Below are 22,111 nucleotides of genomic sequence, written 5' to 3'. Positions count from 1 at the left end.
TGGAACCTGTGGGAGAACTGAGCTTGAGGTGAACTGGGAGATTTGAGGTAAGGTAAGGCTTTGCTTGAGAATCACAACTAGAATATGGCAATGGCTCCCGGCGGGCTACCAACGCCGCCTCTAATATCTAGAGGTGCTGAAGTCAAGAAAAACGTCCACCGACCCTCCTTCTCACACATTCTGCTCAACTCCTCCAGATTCCACAATTCCCCAATAGGCGTGCCCCACTGCACCAAAAGCCATTCATGCAATGTCCATCCACTCTCAAACGGCGGCGGCCAAGCCTCAAAAGCAATAGTATCGCCGGCCACAGCAGCAAAATGACGATCATACAACCACCTAACACTCGTCTCGTTATTCTCAACCCCAATCGCCAAAGCATTCTCCTGCGTCCCCTTCTTCCTCTCCGCCGGTCCAGCATAATCATGCCACTTCGTATACCCACTCCTTACAAGCAAAACATCACCCACTCTCGTCATCGTCCCCTGCCACCTCAACGCCTCCTCCAACTCCGAAACCGGAATCTCATGTCTACTCACCGCAGAAGGCGGATCTCCATGTTTCGCTTCATACCATCTCAACCAATCCACCAAAACCCCTCGCCCCACAATCCCCCCATTCTCACACCACTTATGAATCCCATTCCGATCCGAACGCAAAGCCTCGTCGTGCGAAAGCCCGTTGTAATATATCCCAGTCTTCTGATGAGCGAAGTGTTTGAAAGAGTCCCATTGCGAGCCGGATTGCGTGTTCATATGAATCTCATCATCGAAACCGGAGATTTTCCCTTTGGTCGTGACGCGAGCGTCGATGACTTTCTGTTCGAGTTTCTTTCTTCCGAACCCGGGGAATTCGACGTTGTCGGAGAGGTTCCAGTCGAGTTGGATGTGTTGGCCTGTTTTTATTTCTTTGGAGGCGTGTTGGATTACTTCGGGGGTTAGGAGGTTGAGGGTGCCGAGTTCGTCTTTTTGCCCGGTTTTGTCGAAGAGGCCCCAGCAGCAGCCTTGCGGTTGGCCTTGGATGGAGGGGAGTTTGTCGAAGGGTGGGAAGGTGAAGTGTGGTTGGCCTGCGATTGCGTCTGAGACGGCTGAGAGGCGTTCTTGCGCTGTTTCTAGGAGGCTTCTTTGCTTGCCTTGGGACATGGTGTTGGATTATGACTATGCAAGTCAGGAACGTGATGGAAAAATGGGCGACTCTTTCTTTTAATCATAGAGGCGGGTGTCGTGCTTCCCTGGTCATGATGTCGGCTAACTGCCTGAGCGGGGTGGAAACTGGTGGATCTACTTCACCTCGGCTCCTTCAGGTTAGTGTAGTATCATGAGCTGATGCACTGGCTTGCCAGGAGACCTGGAAATTGATCTTATTGTTGGGGACAACCTCCAAGCGCACCCTTCCAATGGGCACATCATCTTGTGATGGCTCTGAACTTGGACCCGGAGTGAGACTCCATGTCGCACTGAGGACAATCAGGATTTTATCTCTTACACTCGATTCTGCTTCTTCTATAATATAATTTCGATTTGGCTGTACTGATTCTGATACAATTGCTCTCGTGATCGACTGGGTGGACTAAGTATCGTTGTCGCTTTGCTATAGTTCCACATTTTTGCTTCAGGTGAGTGCTACATTGTCAGCGGACAATGCATTTATTCTTCTTCTCTAAGACAGACCTTTCCTCAGGGAAGATGGAAACCGAGAAGAAGCAGAAGTGCTTCCGCTTCTTTAACTTACCAGGCGAATCACGCAACCTCATCTACTCATATGCCTGTGTTGCAGAGCCTAGACACGTTCACCCTCTGTGCGCAAATCATGGATCCTCGGAGTGCCAACCGTGTAGGGACGAAGGAAGGCAAGAACTAGTTAGACTAAAATACCGGCCATTTGTCACAACTTCGAAGAGTCTAAGTTGGGTCGTGAGGCTTTGTCGATCTTCTTCACCGAGAACAAATTCAGCCTCAACGTGTACAGCAATTTTTCAGACGGCCATGCGAGCCGCTTAGGTATTCCCAGCAGCAAATCTTACGAAGGCGGCTCGAAAATATCTGGAAGATTGAGAATGGGTAAGTCATATGTCTTGAACGCCATGAGGCACGCCGTGATCCGCGATATCTCTATCAATGTCCGTGAGGCGGAGCATCATTGGAACAAGAACCATAAGGAATATCGGAAATGGTCGGTGAAAGTTACGTTGTTATGGCTCAAATTCGATGGGAAGACCTGCTCCGTTAGGACAGAAGAAAAGAAGCATCGATCCGTCCCTTGGATTGACTCAGAGCTCTGCGAGGATGAGCTCGCCGTTGCAATCAGAGGGTGCATGGCCGCGGCAGAAAGAGTGGCAGCCAGAGCAGGTTTCGTCGGATTCACTGTCGAAGATTTGAAGGTGATTGTTGCAACACTTCGGTTCCCTGTTCTGCCTCCTCAGCCGGCCCAGCGTGGTTGGGGTTGGGATGACGCTTGAGAAGCACGGGGATTGCACAGAGCATGAGCCAGCGGTGCCGTACGAGCCGAGTTCAGAGGGTGTTTGCAGAAGGAGCAGCGGTATGAGAAGGCAGATAGTCTGAATGCAGGGACAGAAATGTTGTGTTATCGCATGCTTCAAGTTTTCATGCCTGGGATAGATTCTCTGGCTGCGCCTACCCCTGACAGGCCACTTTGCCTCATCATTGTGCCATTTGAGCCCATTCCATTCCAGTTCGTTCTGAATTTGGCCGCTTTAGACCATATCGTTGGTACATTGAGTGCGTCGTTTGCTCGTACGATATTTTCAAGGGACTTGCGAGCATACGGGCGGCGGACTTGGTGGTCCTGTCTACGCGACTGCGCATGCGATGATCGACTTCGATGCGAATGCTCAAGGGATATCCTTGATGTCACCCGCGTCAAATTCGACGATTTTGCAAGGCTCGTTTTAAGTCGGATTGTCTCACTTGCCCTTCAGCAGCTTCTTGCCATGATTCCTGACCACCTGATCAAGCAACTGCCGCACTTGCTTGCAGCCGTCAAGACCGACGGTGACCATAGCTTCCATACGAGCCACTTGCACTCTTGTCTCCATGATAAGGACGTTGATCTTGTCCTCGCCTCCGCTAGTTCCAATAGTCAGGAAGGGTAATTCGAGCTCCTCCATCCCATTCAGATCAAGAAGCGGGTCTGCTTCTTCGTCATTCGAAGCGTATGAAGCCGTCGAGCCTGTTGTACATGCAGCAACATAGTCTTTCATGGGAATCCCAGCATCGATGAGGGCAAGCGTAGCTGCATTCAAACAAGCGGCAAGCAGCGCTCCATCTTGTGACAGCACATGCAGCATAATGCTTATGGTGGATTGTGGATAGAGAGAAGTAAGAATCGTGCTCGCGAAAGCAGATGATATTGTGTACTGCATCTCCTGTGTGCGCCTACCTGACATCAGCTTCTTGCCCTGCTCCTACACAGCGCGCCTCCGACTCACTTGTCTGTTCGACTTCTCTTCTTGCGGTCCATGCCACTGAATCCAGCAATGCCAATTTCCACTTCGATGCTCGCGCTCCTACTCTGGTCTCTTCCGCCACCTCTTGTCTGCTGTCTGGGTCCAAGAACGGTGCATATGATCTTGGTATTGCCCATCTCGAAATAGCTGCTGCCATCTGCAGCGGCTTGAGTGGACATCTGGCCATGAATACGCCTGAGCTCGTTCCATCGTCGCCCATCCACGCGCAGATGCGCCAAGGCGTACGTCGAGCTGTCCAGAGGCATTATGGAAGGCGTCGATGTTATCGATTCATGTCTTTACGTACAAATGTTTTCGCGAAAGTGAGGTATGCAACCAGGGTCTTCAGCACAGACCTCTCCCAGCAGGACCGTTGCAAACTCTCGGAGAAGCCAACATCACTTCACCTCGATTACAGGTCACGCGAACGCACTTCGACAGCAATAGCCATACTAAGACATAGTCTCGTTAGCCAGCATGCTGTGTCGCCATGTATTGCGCAACAGCAACAAGTCCTGCCGGCTTGCATAGCATTTCGTCCGCTTTCGCCCGACGCCTTACGACACGCAAACTGCTTAATTATTCTCGGCGTGAAGTCCTTACATCTACAAGGGCAGAAAGTCCTGCTGCTTTTGCTGACGAACACGAAGAGTACTAACGGCTTACGAGTCTGACGTCCGATGTGCTTCACAGCCTTTCTCCGCGGCATACAGGCATTTTGAACAGACTCATTTCATATATAAAATTCCAGCAGTAAGTGCCAATGATGGCGTATCAAGTGCACAAAAGATCAGCATCAATTCAGTATGCGTCCTCTTACTCCAGAACAAGTCAAAATCATTAAGGCTTTCGTGCCTATCTTAAAGGAACATGGCGATACTGTTACATCTCTTTTCTACAAGACGCTCCACGAGGAATATCCCTTTCTACATAATGTCTTCAACCAGACGAACCAAGCCAACAATCATCAAGCGAAGGCTTTAGCAGCATCCCTATACGCATATGCCTCTCATATCGACGACCTCGGAGCTTTGAGTCCTGCAGTGGAGAAGATCTGCCACAAACACGCTTCGCTGTATATCAGACCCGAGCACTACAAACTAGTTGGCGAAGGCCTCATTCGAGCAATGGGCAGCATTCTTGGCGAAACTTTCACCCCTGAGATCAAAGACGCCTGGGAAGCCGCATACTGGCAGCTTGCGAACATCCTCATCGGACGCGAGAACCAACTCTACCAGGCTTCCCAAGGCTGGACAGATTGGCGCGACTTCACCATCTCAGACAAAGTCAGAGAAAGCGAAGAAATCACTTCCCTCTACCTTAAACCCGTCGACGGCGAAACCCTTCCCGAATACCTCCCGGGCCAATACATCTCCCTCCTCAGCCACGTCCCTACACTCGGCTACACGCAAAGCAGACAATACACCCTCTCCTCCGCCCCTCGAACCAATCAATACCGAATCTCCGTAAAACGCGAAGCAGGCCTCACTCCAGGCTGCATTTCGAATCTCCTGCACTCGGACACGAACATCGGAGATATCATCAAACTCTCCCATCCAGCAGGCGACTTCTTCTACGACCCTCAAAACGACACCGAGGCCCCACTCGTTTTGTTATCCGCTGGTGTAGGAATCACACCTATGGTCAGTATTCTAAATTCTGTGGTGGAACGCGGTTCGAAACAACCGATTTCTTTCATTCACGGCGCGAGGAATTCTTCGGTGCGAGGTTTCGCTTCCCAGATTCGGAATTTCGCGGTGGAGAATGAGAATGTTCAAGTGACTTTCTTTTTGAAGAGTCTTGAGGAGGGGGATGTGGTTGGTTGGGATTATACGCATGTTGGGCGATTGACAGTGCCGGAACTTGTTCGTACGCGGAAGAGGGATTTGTGGCTTGAGGATGAGAGGACGATGTATTTTGTTTGTGGGCCGGAGGGGTTTATGGCTGATGTGGCGCGGGAGTTGAAGGGACTTGGTGTTGACAATAGCAGGATTAGGCTCGAGGTTTTTGGGACAGGGGAGATTCCGACTGAGGTTGAAGCTAATGGGGTTGCGCACTGAAATGGTGATTGAGCTTTTGGCTTAGCACGTCCTGTAGATCCGAGCACACTGGTCTTCGGGAAGGGCGGGTGGGGTAAGGAATTGTGTTCAGCACTTGGCATAGATGGCTTCACCACTCCATGTATTGTAGAAAGGGTCTGATCTTTGACGAAGGGCTTTGAGGAAAGGCTTTGAATGACACTGCTGAGCATAGGTTTGTGACCGGCGGTTCCGTTTAGCGCTCCAGTCACCTTGCTGCTATCAAAGCTCTGTACTCATCACCTTGCCCTTTCGCCTTGCGAAACCACAATGACCTGCCGTGCGGCCACGGTGTGCAAAAGATTTTGCCATCATATCACGTCCGCAAGACTGTCAGGAGCACCACCCAAACATCTGAACGCAGTCACCCAATCATAACACGACGTATCTCATGCCCACGACGACTTGGTTCTCCTCAAAGAAACCAGGTCGGACCTTCGATACGTGTCGCTGACACGCAGGGTTGGCATCGTAGGTCACCGTGCTTCCACGACAGGCGTCCGGCACTATGAAAGTATCGCCATTGCTCTGCTCTCTGACATCGCTCCCGGGCTCGACAGAATCTCGTGGATGGTTCGGCGCTGCTTGCTCGACTGTGCTAGAGGACGAGCCTTCTCTGATCACAGGCGGCTTGTGAGGTGAAAGGCGAGCGATGGACCCCATCAGATGACCGCCTGGATCTGCGCCTTGATCAACGACCATGTCCGCTCTTTCCTGAGCAAGCTCTGCTACTGAGTCGCTCGATATAGTGGAATCTTGTGGGTGGGATAGTTGATTTGGAGCATGGTCCAGCTTGCTCTTCTTTCTTGGCGGCTGTTGCGCGGTATCTCCCTCATTTCCACTAGGAGCTTTCCGAGTCTTGGACTTCCTATTGTCCATTCTAGTCGGCCGATTGATGTAGCCTCTATTAGGTGCATACTTGTAGCCTCTTCCTGTAGTGACCAGGACATCAATCACTCCCAGCTGCTCGGCTCCTTCTAGCCGGTGAGGAATGGGAACGGCAGCAAGTGCGTCCAGGTATGATCCCGTGGGAGTATCACTTCGAGCGGAGGCCTCAGTGGCGAGCGAAGAGGAGATCGACTTCCAGCGAGCGTTGACCTCCCCGCCGTCTTCAGAAGTTGGCCGTGGTCCTGGATGCTTAGGTGACATCGATGCTGTAGCTGTGGGTAGGTGCGCGGATGCATCATACACCCATGGCTTCTCGACCTGAGTGTCGATCCTAGTACCGTGGAAATATCGTTCGTTCGACATTGACACTCGTTTTGTGTTGATGAATTCGGAGTTTGCAAGGTCGCCATTGACGAAGACCTCGATTTTGAGGTCGATTTCGATGGACTTTGGCTTCTCACTTCCAGTATAAACGTGAGCGGCCGGCAGGGTCTTGACAGCCAGGCGAAGCGCCTGCTTGCTTGGAAATGTTCGATAAAAGGCGGACAGGGGGGAAACTGGCTCAATGGAGGGAGCTGGATGCGCGTGGGAATGAGCTAGATAGCGCTGTGCATTCGCTGGGCTGGGCGTGGGAGTTGGGCCAAGAGATGTCAATGCAGAGTCGATGCTTGATCTGGGGGAGTGTCAGTGAGTGGCTCGGCCTACAAGAAATGACTGCTGTTGCCGTGGAATGGCCGACTTACAACGAGCTATCCAAGTCTGGCACTGATACCGGAGGCCAATCTCGCCTCAAATGGTCGCCAGCCTCGACCATCATCAATGGCATGTCCTCATGCTCGCCGATGTAGCGCAGCACGCCTCTCGAGCCTCCATCGACGCCAATCGGTTTCTCATCCAATGTTCTACCAGTTCGGAGAGCCGACGCGACGCGCGCTGCCTCTTTTGCACTGGGCAAAATTGGATCTGCGATGGAGTCGCTCAATTCGCACGAGAAGAGGGTGGCAGACACGCCTGCAGACTTGAAGGTGGGCATCGTTGGTGTGCTGCAGGAACGCGCAGCCAATGTGTCCGCCTCGAGTCGAATGTCTAAGACTTTGTACGGCTTCCTGCATGTGAACGTTGCTGTGGCAGACCGCGCGTTTGCAGCTTCCCGGTGCGGATCAACCGTTTGCGCATGCAACAGGGAAAGAGCGCTTCAACCCCTCCCAGGGAGATGGCGAGGCTGTGGTTCAAGCTCGATCTTGGCCTGCGCTTCACTAGTTGGAACGACGGAGTTCTTCACAACGCGCGAAGTGCTGCTTGAACGGAACTTGGCCGTTTCATCGATCAGTTCTTCACATCCCTCACGCAACCGTAACTTCATATGCTGCCATCACGCTCTCATCTCCGACCTTCTGTAATGATTCCCAGAGACGGCTCTTCCAAACTGTCTCCAAGCTCCTGGATCGTTCTGTCGTAGACCCTAGCAATGCTCATATCAAGAGTATCATCGTCCTCAGCATCACCATCTCCCTCCAGCACCAAGCCACCCTCCACATCAGTATCCACGTCCATCTTGTCATCATCTTCTGGCTCCGACTCTGCTTCCTCATGCTCAAATTCTCCTTTCTTGAACGCCTCAACCACATTGATCCTCGTCCTTTCCACTAAGCTCCTAATCCTCACCTTCTCTGTGCCACTCACGCCCCTCGACCCTACAAAGCCTGGAAGACGCTCTCCAGAGTCCACGTCTCTCCCTTGAAGCAAGCTTGCAAAAGCATGATCCAGCTTCTCGATCAACCGAAAGAGAGGTTTCGGCGTAGGAGGCATAGCCTGCACGACATTCCCAAGCAGAAGTGCCAAGCTGATCAGATATGGTACCTGCAAGCTCGGTGTCCCGCTCACCCAGATCACATCAATCAATTGTTCCATGTCTTTGCATGCCTCTTTCATTGAGCCGTACCCCTTCACATCACCCCATGAATCTGCTTTCTCGCGGTCTACATTTGACAGATGCGCGGACTCAGGCGATGTGCGTTTCGCGAACCGGCGCTGGATGTGGAGGATCTGCTGGTCGACGTAGCGGATGAAGGCACTCTCTTTGCTTCCCCCGGGCTTCAAGGGAGCTTCACGTGGATGAGGGAGTGTCGGGTGGGCATTCGAGGATACTGTTGATGAGGCTGGTGGTGAGAGCATGAATCCTCCGGGAGCTTGGTATGCCATGATGATGGATCAGATGAGATGGTGAAGAACACTGTGTGACCTCTACTTATCTGAGGGGGTATGACACAAGTTACGACATTGCGAGCAGTTCATACTGCACAGAGGAAGTGGAAGCTGCGAGGTGACTTGTGGCGTTGAAGTTCAGGTCGGTGTGAGTGCAGATTGAAGCGTCACTGCACGTGGGATCTGCTCACTTTGATGAGGAATTCATTCGAAATTTCATTAATAATTCTTAAGCACTCTCAAAGCATCCATCCATCATTGCGCCGTTCTCTTCGTTCATGCTCGCATATTGAGTATCTCGGCACATCTAGAAAAGTAGCGATTGAAGCATTTCGTCAAGCAGCGTCAGAGCCTGACGACGCAGATTTAGGCAATCCATTTCTGGGCGGCCTTGTCGTAACCGATCACCTTCAGATCGATGTTCAAGGACCGCAGCATCATGTCCATTGTAAAAGACTGGACGTGATTAGCATAATCGACAAGCAATTCAAGGTGTGTGAAACTCACGTCGTCTTCAGCACTGCTCTCCTCCTGCCATATTTGCACCTTACCGCCACTGATATCGGCTTCGGGTTGATCAGGCTCCTCTGCCGCATCCATTGCCTCCTGCTTAGCCTGCCTCTTCATCTTTTTGCGATACTCCTGCTCTTCCTCTGGCAACTCTTCCCCTTGAGAGTCAAATTCACAATCAGCATCGTCCTCGGCCTCCTCCTCTTGCGCGAATTCACCGAGTCCGTGTACTCGCTCGTACTTGCGCTTCTCCATTTCGCGCCAAGCTGCAACGCCTCCCATCCTCTGCACACGTTCCTTAACCGTGCCGAAGAGCTCTTCTGCTACAGCCTGAGAGCAATGTCGCCACTTCTCAGCCAAGGCTTCGAGTTCGGCGTCAGTAGAGGAGTTGGCGAGCTGCTCGGCTTGCTTGAGTATGTCCAGCTCTTTCTGGATATCGCGGATTTGTATTTCGACGGCGTGGACAGCTTTCCATGCTGCCTGCTCTTCCGCACTTTCCTTCTTCTTGCCAGCCGACCATGTAGATGACGGCTGCTTGCGCAATGGTGTAGCTCCGCCTTGCGTCGATGCTGGATTCGCTAGCTTTGGTACCGCCATGGAGTATGCAGGCTTCACGGTATGAGCAAGAGTGCTTGGAATGTATTGTTGAGCGCCGACATTTGTCTTGCCCAAACCATCTCTCACGCGGCCACTACCAGCCTGCTCTGGCTTGGTCGAGCGCATAGGCGAGACAAAGGGCTTCTTGAGCTTGGCGTTAGCATCGTTGAGCTTGCGCCGCTTGATTGATAGTGGCGATGACATCGTGGCGGCGCATATTTGTATCTGTGATTCTGCAAGACGCGTGGTGGACGACGCGTTTGGGAGAGAGCCTCGGTTGATCCTTGATCCTGGTCTGAGCTTCTCCTGCTGAGCATACATTATCACAACTCTCTTCTCTAAACAACAACTTCGAGTTGCTCTGATCCAGCCCATCACGTTCGACATTTTCATGGTGAAGCCGCTAATATCATGCAGAAAGAGAGGGCATCGACCAAATCATCGACATCTCGCCTGCGCCGGAATCATGTAACATCAAGTGGCCTCACCAGAACATCCGAGTACCGCCTCATCGGGCTGCTGTACAGAGTCTACGAGCCATTGCAACTATTTCGAAGGCCTCTCCACCAAGTCAAGGCACTCGAATCGCATCGCTAAATGGTGACGCTTCACGAAACCCACACGCAAAGTACATGTAAGCCAGCTTAGCGACACCACGTCCATGGCCATGATGCAGCAGCGCCTTCTCCAGCAGTTCTAGACACACGTGCCTTCTGTCTTGCACACACTGCACTTGCTACCCATCTGGCGCACTCTTACTCTGCCATCTGTAGCCATTCCGCGGCCGATGTGAGTATGCGAGTTCCCTTTCTCATCGATCGCCCTGCATTCTCACAGCATAGCCACAGCGATGGCATTCGTCTTGCATCTGCCTTCTAACAGTCCCTTGGCTGGTCTGCTTGACAGCGAGCCTCGAGTCAGATCGTCCTGTTCCACCGCGAGCATCAGATCGAGTGGCACAGTCCAACACAGCCGCCTACGCAGCTTCTCGTCCAGCTCGTTCTCGTCGGCTGGATCTAACTTTCTACCGCTGGCACTGAGACGACGTAACATCAGCTCCGAGGACTCCTCTAACACCGTCACATCCGCGTCGACTATCAATGTCGGTCACCGGGCGATACGCAATCCATTCGATCGTCGGAGCACGTCTGTTGCCAACTCTCGCCGCACCAGTCTAGCATCAGCCTGCAATGCTCAACAGTGCTCGGATCCAGTACTGCGTGCGAGCCCAGAGCCCATATCGTCCGACTCGGTGGCCAGGCTGGACAACGAACCCTCCAGAGGCTTGCTACCTTCGCCTTCATCTGGTAGCAATTTGGATGAAGATGAAGCACTGATTGATGGAGACACCGCTCTGCAACACGAGGAGGCATTTTCTAATGGAACTGAAGCCCAAAAGGTGTCGCAGGCGGCCAATCATGCTACCAAGACGCCTGCTTTCAGCAAATGGGTTTCCAAGCTGAGAAAGCGAAGGCAATGGCCGGTTCCTTGGACATCCCCTCGCAAGGAGAGATGGATTTTGGATGATTTCGACAAGCAGTCTTCGTCTCCATCGAAGCCGAAGCGGCATTCTGCGCATCGCAAGTCAGACTCTCAGAACTCTTCGCTGAGATTTATCACTTCTGTGCGCTCGGCAACAGCAACTGTAGCCAGCGCCAGTATCGCGACCATCTCTCGGCAGTGGCGACGCGGTCATCAAAGGAGCAGTCTTCTCTCAGGCTCCGACCCTCGGCCGTCTGTCGATAGTGTACGCTCTGTCATGGACGAGGCTGCAAGACAGAGAGCGAGGAAAAGGCGAGAAAAGCTGGAAGAGCTCATCCGGACAGAAGAGAGCTATGTGGCAGACGTGAAGGCATTGTCTAACGTTTGTGTTGACGATGTCACGCCATGAGAACTGTGCTGATGCAGTGCTTGGTAGGCATACTGTACCGTCTTGCCTCTGCAGCATACGACAACCAGCTTCACTCGTGCCATCACACAAAGAGTCATAGCCGATATACTGCAGCTGCACGACGACATGCTTGGCCGACTGCACCATGAAGTACCATTCGCGGAATACGATAGAACCATGGCGATGGAGTCGAGTGTTCCACAGCACACATCAAAAAACCACTATCGCTGGCAGAGTGTCGATGGCATTCCATCACACTTCACGCCTAAGCGCGCAGTCCTCGCCACTATTCGTCAAGGTCGACGGTCTCTCAATATCAGTAGATCCGATGATCACGAGGAAACTGTCTTACGCTGCAGCCCGCAGACCATCGGTGCCGTTGCAGAGATCTTCGCGAACCATGTACCCACCTCTTTGCTTGTTTGATTTGAGAAAATGCTAAACGTGCTCGCTATAGCTGCACCGCTTCGCCGTATATGAAGAATATGGCGCAAACTACGAAATAGTTCAAAGAGATGTGGAAGACAGCCAGCGCAACGTTTCCAACTGGTTCGAGTACGACAAAGCCATCGAGGCCATCTCGGCGCATATCAACCCACTACGTAGTCGAGAAGCAAACCAGAGGAAGGCTATGACTGTCAAGGACCTATTGATCAAGGTTTGTTCAGAGCGCTGCCTCATCTTTCCCAGACTGATAGCTTCTCCAGCCAATTCAGCGGATCCCTCGATACGAACTGCTCTTTGCGGATCTTGCAAACCTGACGCCGGTTTGCGACGATCCGAATGCCCACGCCACGATCGAAGACCTACGCGTCCGTCTGGGAGAAGTATGTCAGCAAGTCAACGCTGCTAAAAAGACACCTCCAACCAGAGTCCGAGCGAAGGCGACCACGTGGTTGATCGGAGAACGTCTCGCCTTCTCGAGCCAAATACCAAGGTCAATGTTTCTGAAATTGCTCGGACCGGTTTCACTTTGCGGCTGCCTCTACATCGCGTACCGTAGTCGGGAGCGGATCAAAGGTCGCTACGTAATCTGCATTTTGTTCGACACGCATCTCGTCCTTGCTTCAGCGGATGATGACCATCCGACTTACCATATGTTGGCCTGCATTATGCTAGCGCACGCCACGTTGGAAGAGACTGATAATCAAAAAGGCTTGCAGTGCCACACCGCTCCTCACTCATGGAAAGTGGTCTTTGAGTCTTCTGGCAAAATGTATGAACTCATTATGTCGGCCTGCTCAGCCGTAGAGGCAGCTGCCTGGCGTGACCACATTTGCGCTGGCATTGATAGACAATCGCAGGCCGAGATTGAAAATGGAACGAATGCCCTACCGCTGAGCTGTCCTCTCGCAGGAGAGATGAGAAGTGTCGGCAAAGCACTGGGGAAACCGAGCAGTTTCGTCCGAAAAATGTCGCGGGCAGCGACTGTTGGGCCATGCTCAGACATGAATCAGGTCATAATCAAGAACACGCAGGCGGTGAAAGAGGTGCAAGAGAATGGTTCGCAGACATCTCTACATATACCTCGATCTCAGTCTGTTCAGAGTCCGGTCCACATACAGACATTGGCACCTCGACGAGGAGATCGACTCAGACTTGAAACTATCCTGTCGGATGTCTGGTCGAAAGATGCTCTACCCTATCCTGGGATGATGCGTCGCTCGGATCCGATTCGAGCTTCAGCGAACCATGTAATACGGAAATTCAGCATGGCCAGCATTACCAGTAACTTCTCGTCGTCAAAGCGAACTCCAAGCTATACCAGTGTGAACTCGGGACGTAAAGAAGACATGGCTCCCTCCCGAGCATCACGAAGCAGTCAACACGACAGCTTTACCACGGCGACCTCCAGGCATACTCGACCACTTCCTGTGAGCTTCCACACTGCACCAGACCAATTCCTGCCTGCGGACTTCGAGATCCAAGACCCTGCAAAGTCGAACAAGAAGTCAGCCTTTCGCACCTTCACACTCACTATGGAGCGGCCTTTCAGTCCCCTCCTGGGCAACGAGAACAAGCCTTCTTCACTCCGCCGAGCTCAGAGCGTCAGAAATGTTGCAGACGACCACTCGCCGCCGATGTGCTCTCCAACGCCGCCACCGCTGCAGCCGCCAGCCGAGGACAGGACATCACAGCCTGAGGCTCCTGTGTATAGCGTGGTTCAGGAAAGTGTCAACTACCCGACGGCGTTGCAACCCAAGACCAATCCTCTGCCAAGAGAAGTGTTGCCAGCGATGACGCCGAAGAAGAGCAAGAGCAGATTATTTAGGATGTTTCACTAAGGACAAGCATGTTTGGTCATTGGAAGCCAGATTCGTGTTGCATGGTTGTCTTCAAACGCTCGCGAGGAGTGATTTTGGGTACGGATTTCGAGTTGGCTAGCCCTTTGAGAGACGAAGGTGCTGTTCTGTACGAATCCATGTTTCTCTCCTTGACTTTCCCGCACAGAAATGCGCTGTAATGTGATCACTAATAATTTCATGCTGGTGGCTATTCCTGTTGCCCAATGCCCCTGCCTGCCCCTGCCTGCCCCTGTTGAAAATGATGTAATACGCCCGTGCACGTGTGACTTCATCGCGACAGGCACGCGACCTTGGACGAGCTGAGCTCCACCTTGCTTGGAAGCTACGAGAGCTCTTCTCTTTTCAACACAATCCTCGCTCCTTTTCTACAACAAGTCCATCGACACACGCTCGAAATCTTCACAGCAACTACCAAACCAAACTCAGAACCACTCACCACCACAATGCGCGGAAACGACGCTACCACCAAAGTCCACTACAAGGGCAGCGTTGACGACTTCATCATCTTCGTCGACAGCGCAAAGGCCGTGCAAGATTGGAAGCAAGACAGTAGCATTCCACTTGCACAGGTAGTGAGCGGATTCAAGATTTTTGTGACCCACAAGTGAGTGCTCACGCAATTGGCGGGTGTGGGCGGCTTTGATTCAATGGAGCTTGACTGACCAATTGGCGTAGGCAGGGCAACACTGGCATTCTGGACGGTGCTTCTAAAGCTCAGCTTGAGAGCGAGTTCGGCTCGAGCAAGGACGACGATGTCGTGAAGCAGATACTCGGGAAGGGGTCCATCGTTGAGTCCACGAGCTCTGGTCGTGACGGCGTGAAGAACATCTCGCAGGGCGGAACTGTTGCGCACTAGGCGCGAACAAAATGTGAGCTGGCTCACTACATAGCGACATAGCCGGCCCAGGATACCCAGAAGCCAAGTGGTCAGGAGCTGGGCGCGAGGCACAGCCTTACATGGGCCGGCGCCATCAGATACGAGGCATGATGAATGAAAAGCAATTGAAATGAAAATGAAGTGTCAATAAAGTGAGCTGTGTCGACCGGTGATGTTTGGCTGTAGGGTGGGATCTTACTGGTAGCTTCAGAAAGGCTCTCTCGCAGTTGCCTTATTCGCCTGACTTGAGCAGCAGCACCACCACCACGAAGCAACCAGCAACCTCGAAAACCTTCGACACGACATCATCGGCGCCAGCAGCTCAATAAAGTCGCACGCGACTCCGCATATCAGCGCTGCGTTCTCAAAGCGCTTCGTTGTCTGGTCTTTGAGCCAATCTGAGACACACAGCTCGCGGCGCGCGCACCACATCGCACATAGCTGGCGTGGTCGCAACTTCTCATTCGATCTGACTTCCATCTAACATACCAGCTTTCACCATGGCGAACAACGTCGATCTCGCCGATCTCGCCAGGTATGTAATGCTGCCTTACACTATCACGTCTCCGCTGACATCCAGACAGTCGAATTTCGGGCCTCCCTGACGAATTGCAGGACTGCATCTTTGCCTATATCAAGTTACCAGCCTCGCAGCGTGCGAGCGCCTTGATCCCGAGGACCGCAAATGCGGCTACCGATCCTTCTATCCCTCCAGCCAACGGCCGCTGCGTCTTCATCCAGCTTCCCAAGGAGCTCCTTGCAGCTGTACTGGGCATCGAGCTGCTGTCCAAGAACAGCATCATTAAGCCGACATGTGGCGAGGACCTGCGCAAAGATCCTACAAGGACACCAAAGCGTAACAGAACTAGCGATTTTATGGTCCTCAACAAGGAAATCAAGAGACTTGTGACTTATATGATTTACAAAGGTACATGCAGCAGATTTAAAGCTCTCAGGCAGTTTCTAATTGTTGACAGAACGCCGCTTTGAGATTCATGTCCACCAGGGTGTCAACACCGCAGGCATCGAATTTCTTGATGTCGGACGGCAGCCGCTTCACTACCAGCTTGACACCGGCGACGCTCGTTTCGAGAGATTTACGGAGCGCGGCGACTTCGAATTCGGTCAACTGAAGAAGATTGACATCAAGATCTTTCAATCCGAAGAAGACGTACGAGACAAGATCACGATCAGCAACACCTACTTCATCCACCAGGCCCTGTGTCAATTGCTAGAACGGAACAACGAAGATGAAAAAGATCGCATTGTCTCGATCCGCATTTCTTTCGAAGGACCACATCCCGGGGCGCAAACCTCCACCACCGGTCGAGCTCAGATTATGGCAAACGAGTACTACTGGTGGCACCCGGATCAGAAGAAGCCACGATCTACCTGCCTTCAAGGCCTTTCTGACATCGAGCTGGTGTTGCGCCCTTTCTCGCGACTCTCCAAGGTTCACAACGTCGATGTTGAGCTTCCGAAAGGCGTTGCAGGCCATGCGCCGACTATCCAATTCAAGAACGATCTCATCCGGAGCATGACTTGCAAGGACAATGGGTATAGCTTACCGGCTCACGATATCTTGGAGGCTCAGATGCAGGGACCTCGAATCGCGGCAGAGAATTTCAGTAGATACAAGAAATACGGAGGCAAGCCGGGCAACGATGTTGCTGACATCGCCGCGGACGAATTGTTCGACCATACGTTCGACTCGTGGCCTAAGCGAGATCGTTCGAGGGGTAGCGAGGTTGGAAGTCGGATCGGCTCGAAGCGACAAAAGACTGCAATGCTTCGGCATGAGTCCTCCCTTGGTCTAGAATTTGGCCGAATTGGCCTTATGGATAAGAACGAGCATGCCGACGAACCGTTCGCGTGGGCGAATCTGAGCGGAGCAGAGCAATGGGCATTGACGGAAGAGCAGCGGGCGATTGAGCGATCCCTCGGGGATAGCCAAGGTGGCAGTGTTCGACGCGAGCCTTCAGATGACAGCGGTAGCGGTGTTCCACTTACTGGCCAGCTTCACCGTATGCGGTTTCCAGGAGGTATTGGTCAAGCTGGTCCTGCGACCCGCAACTGCGCCCTCGACGCCGCCTGGCCGCCTATCCTCCCCGAGAATGTGCATGCGACCTCCGTCAACGAGCCAGTGCAGCGCACCGGAACTGGAGCTTGGCAGAAATTCGCCGAAGACAACGCCGAGCAAAGCTGAGAATAGGTGCAGCGATGCAGAACGGAGGTCATGGTCATGTCCACAATATGGGCAGTCACAAAGGGGTCTATGAGAGATGGCGAAAGCGATAGTGGTCCGGACATTGACTCGTTGCATTCGAGGGGCAGCTCGTGCTCGCGGAGGAAGTCTTCTCAGTGCAGACGCTACAGAGGAGGGATTTCAGCATTTGCATCATGCACGTAAACTCAGGCAGAAGACCAAGTCAGAGCCTGGGGCATCATCATACGAAAGGCATGGCAGGTCACAGTATATTGTGGCCGAGACTAGTCGGCACTCAGCTTACTGTAGCTGCAAAGTGCTTATTCGATGTCTTGTCTTCCTTGTGACTTGTATAGAATTCCAGCGAATGCGCGGTGGTGTTGACTGTGTGTGTGTGCCTGCGTTCAGCTGTGAACAAGCAGCAAAATTCTTGATTAGTTCTGATGGAAGTGTTCATCTCCCACGCTAGAAAGCAGTTTCACATGCTACTGCCACGTGGGGCGCAGTTTGCCGACGTCACCAGTGGCTCTGAGCTGGCGCCAAACCTGAATGCCTACTGCTGATCAACACAGCTTAGGGTAGCAGCTATAACTACACTGAGCTACCTACCTTGATTGTATAAGGACGTGTTGACGAGAATCCTCGGATCGCGTACCGTTCTCTTCTGCAAACCTGAAATAGCGCGCTTGCATGGCCCCCCCGAAGGCTGCAGCATTGGCAACGATACCACGATAAAGTGAAGAGCCAGAAAACTTCCGCACGATGGCTCCAGCAAACGATCGAGAGCAGGAGAGGTCAGGAGGAAGAGGAGAAACAGATAATCGGGTTCCGCAGGTCATGCTGGACCAGGCTAGTGCAGCAGTGGCTGGCGAGAACGATATGTCAAGCTACACAGCTGCGGAGAGAAGGCATATGGGACACGACGTTGCTGTCAATGTGCCCGACTATGCAATCACTCAAGCCGACTACGATATCCCTCCGCCAGCATACGGTGACCAATATGGCACAGTCAACCAAGAGCAGGAAGGGTTTGGCACCAAAGCCAGTGTCGCCGACGATGGGCGTGTGAACATTCGCATCGATCAGCGCAGTAGACGACTCTCCCAACTCCTCGTCCCGAGCCTGAAGCAGCTCCAACAAGCCGCAGACCAGCAAGATGCACCTCCGCCACCATACATTCCACCATCACTGGGAGGTGCTGGAGATGAGGCCCCGCCTCCGCCTATGAATGTCGTGATACAGATCGTGGGATCAAGAGGTGACGTACAGCCTTTCGTAGCATTGGGCAAAGTGCTGAAGGACACATATGGTCATCGAGTCAGAGTTGCAACGCATCCGAACTTCAAGGATTTCGTTACCGAGAACGATCTGGAATTCTTCAGTATAGGCGGTGATCCTTCAGCGCTTATGTCGTTCATGGTCAAGAATCCTGGTCTAATGCCCGGTTTTGACACGCTACGTGCTGGAGACGTTGGAATGAGGCGAAAAGAGGTTGCAGAGTACTTGCGTGGCTGCTGGAGGTCATGCTTTGAGACCGGTGACGGCATGGGACCTGAGGCTACGGATGATACGATCGAAGACTGGACATCACACAATCCAAACGAGACAGACTATCTCAATAAGCCCTTCGTTGCAGACTGCATCATTGCAAATCCTCCGAGTTTTGCGCATGTTCACTGTGCAGAGAAGCTAGGCATTCCCTTACACATCATGTTCACGATGCCCTACTCTCCAACACAGGCTTTTCCCCATCCGTTGGCGAACATTCAGTCGTCGAATGCCGACGATCATTTGACGAATTACATTTCGTATGCTCTTGTCGATATGCTCACCTGGCAAGGATTGGGCGATGTCATCAATCGATTTCGACAGCGCAGCCTTGGTCTTGATCAGGTCAGCTTGATGTGGGCACCTGGTATGTTGCAGAGACTTCAGATCCCTCATACTTACTGCTGGTCACCGGCGCTCATCCCAAAGCCCAAGGATTGGGGCGCGAATATCAGCATTTCTGGGTTCTACTTCCTTGACCTCGCCAAGAACCACACGCCAGATCCTGAGCTCAAAGCCTTCCTGGATGCTGGGCCGCCTCCAGTATACATTGGATTCGGTTCCATCGTTCTTGATGACCCGAACGCTATGACGCAGCTCATCTTTGATGCTGTGAAACTGACTGGCCAAAGAGCTCTTGTCTCTAAGGGCTGGGGAGGTATGGGAGCAGATGAGCTTGGGAAGCCGGACAACGTCTTCATGTTGGGCGATTGTCCGCACGACTGGCTTTTCAAACAAGTCTCGTGCGTGGTGCATCATGGCGGAGCTGGCACCACCGCTGCAGGAATTACAGCTGGCAGACCTACATTAGTGGTACCATTCTTTGGCGATCAGCCGTTCTGGGGTGCAATGGTTGCAAGGGCGGGAGCAGGTCCAGAGCCGATCCACCACAAGCAGCTTACTGCTGACAGTCTCGCGGAAGCCATCAAGAAATGTCTCGAGCCACAGACTCAGGAGCGAGCAAAAGAGTTGGCAGCCTCAATTGCCACTGAGAAGGGCAGCGATGTTGGCGCACAAAGCTTTCACCAATTTCTAGATGTCGACAAGCTTCGATGCAGTCTGGCGCCTTCAAGGCCCGCAGTGTGGCGTATAAAGCGTACCCAAGCACGACTCAGTGCAATGGCAGCTTGCACTCTTGCACAAGAAGGCTTGCTGGACTTCAATGATCTCAAGCTTTATCGGCCACGGGAGTATGAGGCTGATGAAGGGCCTTGGGACCCGATCACTGGCGGTGCGAGTGCGCTAGTCGGAACAATGAGCACTATGATGCTGGGCGTTGCAGATTTCCCTATTGCAACTCTGAAAGCTCTTAAAATTCACCCTGACGCGCAGACCAAGAAACAAGGCAAAAAGCCAGAAGGCCAGCAGAATGCCGAGAGCTCTGGTGCTAGTGTCACTTCAGGCGGCACTGGCACTTCTGCAAGGCAGACGGAGGATGCGGCCCCTACAACGACTGGCTCTTCGTCGCCCCCACCCGCGATGACACCAAGGAGCAATGCCGACAATTCAGCAACGGGCGAACAAGCCTCTCGGAGCACAAGCAGCTTCAACTTTGAGGACTCGCTTCAGCGACTCAACGCTGGACCGCTCTCGCCTGGCATTCAGCGCGATGCAAACGGCAAGCGGATGAATTCTTCATTAGCTGATGCTCTGAGTGGACAGCTTGGCGGCAGGCCACGGTCTCGCTCAAACAGCCGCAGTCCAACTGCAGCTCAAACAGCTTCTGGTGGTACCGACTGGAAGAGCAACTTCCAAAATGCACAAGGCACTGCCAAGGGCGTACATAAAATCGTCGGGGCTGGCATCAAATCGCCGCTGGACTTCACGATGGGGCTTACCCGAGGCTTCCACAACGCCCCAAAGCTGTATGGCGATGACACAGTCCGGAAATCAGAGAATGTTACGGATTTCAAGTCTGGACTCAGAGCTGCTGCGAAGGAGTTTGGCTTTGGCATGTACGATGGAATCACAGGACTAGTAACGCAACCTATGAAAGGTGCTGCTAAGGAGGGACCAGCAGGATTCGTCAAGGGTATTGGCAAAGGCATTGGCGGTATCGCTCTCAAGCCTGGTGCTGCCTTCTTCGGTATTCCCGGTTATACGATGAAAGGCGTGTACAAGGAGCTGCAGAAGCGTTCCGGATCGAGCGTGCAGAACTACATCATTGCCTCTCGAACTGCACAAGGATTCGACGAGTATCAGAAGGCATCGCCGGAAGAGTGCCGTGATGTAATCATGCGATGGCAGGTACTTCAAACTAACCTCAAGAAGAAGAGAAATCCAGATGAGATGGTACGAGACATTCTCAAGGAGCAAATGGGCAAGAGAAACAGAGCAGGCACTGCCACGTCCAGCCGGCCCGCAGTCGATCCTGAGAATGCCATGCTGGCCATAGGCACACCTTCAAACGCCATGGATCCGGCGGAAGCTGAACAGCGGGCTATCGATGAAGCAATCAGACTTTCTGTGCTTCAAACCTCACATGGTGATGCTGCTGAGGATGCAAGAGTTGAGCAGGGCATAAGGGACAACATGGCTGAGATCCAAAGAGTGCGCACTACGCGGGTAGACCAACATGAGCAAGAGCAGCTACAGCAAGCCATGGACGCAAGTAGTGCCGAGGCGGCGCGGCATCAAACGGAGAGAGAGCAGTACGAACAAGACTTGGAGAAAGCTCTAGCACAAAGTCTGAAAGAACAACGTGGCTGGCACGACAGTGATAGCGAAGCGGGCATTCACAGTCCGGCTTTATCCGAAGCAACGCTGCCCCCTCCGCCGAACGAGAAACCTCCGGAATATCTTCCCACCGATACGGGGCATCTCGCTGGGACTACGCAAGCAGAGTTTGAACGACAGCAGTCTTCTTCTGCAAAGTCTGGTGGTGCCAGGGAGAAATCGCAGCAAGAACGTGATGAGGAACGGATTGTTATGGAGTATGTTAAGAAGCAGAGTTTGCTGGAGGAAGAGAGTAAGAGGAATATGAGTGGCAAGGGCGAGGATGAGGATGATGATGAGGAGTTACAGAGGGCTTTGAAGTTGAGTTTGCAAGAGGGATTTGCTTCGGGGTCTGCTTCTGGGAGATGAGGGAGTGGTGGGAAGAGATGTGATGATGTGAAATGAAATGAAATGAAATGAAATGGACAGGAACTTGAATGGGCTATGTTTTCTGCTTTGGTGTATGGAGATACCCCTGATGCAAAAGATAAATGATTATTGATCGATCCGAGTATATACATGTATACATATTCGAATTCACTGCATATCGATGCCAGTCACGACGATAGCCACATTCTGAAGCTCTTCTATTAACTCACTATCTGTACCTTGTGCTCAAGTGTCCCCGATCCGATCCTAACAGAACGAAACAATCATCAGGTCGTTCATTTCTTCCATCCATCCATCCCAAAAGCAGTTTCGTACAGGGCCCCGTCCTTCGCCCTGTACCGTCGCGCCTCACCAACTCAAACTTCTTCATGTACGTAGGTAGTATGAGATTTTGGCCGTCCGCTGCTTATTTCCCTTTCGTGTTCCATCCATCT

General features: G+C 52.5%; 12 protein-coding genes across 12 annotated transcripts; 6 read left to right on the top strand and 6 right to left on the bottom strand.

Moving 5' to 3' along the window:
- Window positions 1-77: 77 nt before the first annotated feature.
- On the bottom strand, window positions 78-1,753 carry MYCFIDRAFT_187979 (uncharacterized protein; the record flags this gene model as incomplete). Its single annotated transcript, XM_007927920.1, has 2 exons — window positions 78-1,066; window positions 1,732-1,753. 2 exons carry the CDS (start codon window positions 1,751-1,753, stop codon window positions 78-80), a joined length of 1,011 nt encoding a protein of 336 aa, XP_007926111.1.
- A 1,170-nt stretch (window positions 1,754-2,923) lies between these two features.
- MYCFIDRAFT_80273 (uncharacterized protein) lies at window positions 2,924-3,732 on the bottom strand (the record flags this gene model as incomplete). The annotated part of the gene is made up of 2 exons (XM_007927771.1): window positions 2,924-3,395; window positions 3,449-3,732. 2 exons carry the CDS (start codon window positions 3,730-3,732, stop codon window positions 2,924-2,926), a joined length of 756 nt encoding a protein of 251 aa, XP_007925962.1.
- Window positions 3,733-4,251: 519 nt separating this feature from the next.
- MYCFIDRAFT_211112 (uncharacterized protein) lies at window positions 4,252-5,938 on the top strand. Its single transcript, XM_007927919.1, has one exon. It carries the CDS (start codon window positions 4,273-4,275, stop codon window positions 5,524-5,526), a length of 1,254 nt encoding a protein of 417 aa, XP_007926110.1. The 5' UTR covers window positions 4,252-4,272; the 3' UTR covers window positions 5,527-5,938.
- Window positions 5,917-7,534, bottom strand: MYCFIDRAFT_215035 (uncharacterized protein; the record flags this gene model as incomplete). The annotated part of the gene is made up of 2 exons (XM_007927918.1): window positions 7,176-7,534; window positions 5,917-7,105 (listed from the first exon to the last, which is right to left on the bottom strand). The coding sequence occupies exons 1-2, from the start codon at window positions 7,463-7,465 to the stop codon at window positions 5,917-5,919; spliced, it is 1,479 nt and encodes a 492-aa protein (XP_007926109.1). The 5' UTR covers window positions 7,466-7,534.
- Window positions 7,535-7,812: 278 nt separating this feature from the next.
- Window positions 7,813-8,607, bottom strand: MYCFIDRAFT_35804 (uncharacterized protein; the record flags this gene model as incomplete). The annotated part of the gene is made up of 1 exon (XM_007927526.1): window positions 7,813-8,607. One exon carries the CDS (start codon window positions 8,605-8,607, stop codon window positions 7,813-7,815), a length of 795 nt encoding a protein of 264 aa, XP_007925717.1.
- A 227-nt stretch (window positions 8,608-8,834) lies between these two features.
- Window positions 8,835-9,948, bottom strand: MYCFIDRAFT_87615 (uncharacterized protein; the record flags this gene model as incomplete). The annotated part of the gene is made up of 2 exons (XM_007927917.1): window positions 8,835-9,093; window positions 9,145-9,948. The coding sequence occupies 2 exons, from the start codon at window positions 9,946-9,948 to the stop codon at window positions 9,004-9,006; spliced, it is 894 nt and encodes a 297-aa protein (XP_007926108.1). The 3' UTR covers window positions 8,835-9,003.
- Window positions 9,949-11,278: 1,330 nt separating this feature from the next.
- Window positions 11,279-13,587, top strand: MYCFIDRAFT_114956 (uncharacterized protein; the record flags this gene model as incomplete). Its single annotated transcript, XM_007927916.1, has 5 exons — window positions 11,279-11,612; window positions 11,906-11,933; window positions 11,995-12,037; window positions 12,093-12,293; window positions 12,343-13,587. Coding segments are annotated over 5 exons (1,851 nt in total), but the record flags the coding sequence as incomplete, so codon positions are not given.
- Window positions 13,588-14,301: 714 nt separating this feature from the next.
- MYCFIDRAFT_87614 (uncharacterized protein) lies at window positions 14,302-14,967 on the top strand. The gene is made up of 2 exons (XM_007927915.1): window positions 14,302-14,545; window positions 14,617-14,967. Exons 1-2 carry the CDS (start codon window positions 14,385-14,387, stop codon window positions 14,795-14,797), a joined length of 342 nt encoding a protein of 113 aa, XP_007926106.1. The 5' UTR covers window positions 14,302-14,384; the 3' UTR covers window positions 14,798-14,967.
- Window positions 14,968-15,318: 351 nt separating this feature from the next.
- On the top strand, window positions 15,319-17,024 carry MYCFIDRAFT_174200 (uncharacterized protein; the record flags this gene model as incomplete). The annotated part of the gene is made up of 3 exons (XM_007927914.1): window positions 15,319-15,380; window positions 15,403-15,746; window positions 15,796-17,024. 3 exons carry the CDS (start codon window positions 15,319-15,321, stop codon window positions 17,022-17,024), a joined length of 1,635 nt encoding a protein of 544 aa, XP_007926105.1.
- A 36-nt stretch (window positions 17,025-17,060) lies between these two features.
- Window positions 17,061-17,587, top strand: MYCFIDRAFT_174199 (uncharacterized protein; the record flags this gene model as incomplete). Its single annotated transcript, XM_007927913.1, has 5 exons — window positions 17,061-17,115; window positions 17,147-17,298; window positions 17,334-17,340; window positions 17,381-17,434; window positions 17,463-17,587. 5 exons carry the CDS (start codon window positions 17,061-17,063, stop codon window positions 17,585-17,587), a joined length of 393 nt encoding a protein of 130 aa, XP_007926104.1.
- A 173-nt stretch (window positions 17,588-17,760) lies between these two features.
- Window positions 17,761-21,830, top strand: MYCFIDRAFT_215032 (glycosyltransferase family 1 protein). The gene has a single exon (XM_007927912.1). It carries the CDS (start codon window positions 17,787-17,789, stop codon window positions 21,654-21,656), a length of 3,870 nt encoding a protein of 1,289 aa, XP_007926103.1. The 5' UTR covers window positions 17,761-17,786; the 3' UTR covers window positions 21,657-21,830.
- Window positions 21,831-21,844: 14 nt separating this feature from the next.
- Window positions 21,845-22,109, bottom strand: MYCFIDRAFT_174197 (uncharacterized protein; the record flags this gene model as incomplete). The annotated part of the gene is made up of 4 exons (XM_007927911.1): window positions 21,845-21,863; window positions 21,896-21,901; window positions 21,934-22,024; window positions 22,052-22,109. The coding sequence occupies 4 exons, from the start codon at window positions 22,107-22,109 to the stop codon at window positions 21,845-21,847; spliced, it is 174 nt and encodes a 57-aa protein (XP_007926102.1).
- Between the last annotated feature and the right edge of the window lie 2 nt (window positions 22,110-22,111).

The sequence above is a fragment of the Pseudocercospora fijiensis genome (genome assembly GCF_000340215.1).
Source record: "Pseudocercospora fijiensis CIRAD86 unplaced genomic scaffold MYCFIscaffold_4, whole genome shotgun sequence".
NCBI lineage: Eukaryota > Fungi > Ascomycota > Dothideomycetes > Mycosphaerellales > Mycosphaerellaceae > Pseudocercospora > Pseudocercospora fijiensis.
This window is presented reverse-complemented; position numbering and strand designations above follow the sequence as displayed.

What these genes read in the sequence shown, in the direction of transcription:
- MYCFIDRAFT_211112 (XM_007927919.1), top strand. Translation starts at nt 4,273, where the DNA reads ATGCGTCCTCTTACTCCAGAACAAGTCAAAATCATTAAGGCTTTCGTG.
- MYCFIDRAFT_87614 (XM_007927915.1), top strand. Translation starts at nt 14,385, where the DNA reads ATGCGCGGAAACGACGCTACCACCAAAGTCCACTACAAGGGCAGCGTT. An exon ending in AAGATTTTTGTGACCCACAA is followed by an intron (nt 14,546 to 14,616) that starts GTGAGTGCTCAC and finishes CAATTGGCGTAG; the next exon opens with GCAGGGCAACACTGGCATTC.
- MYCFIDRAFT_215032 (XM_007927912.1), top strand. Translation starts at nt 17,787, where the DNA reads ATGGCTCCAGCAAACGATCGAGAGCAGGAGAGGTCAGGAGGAAGAGGA.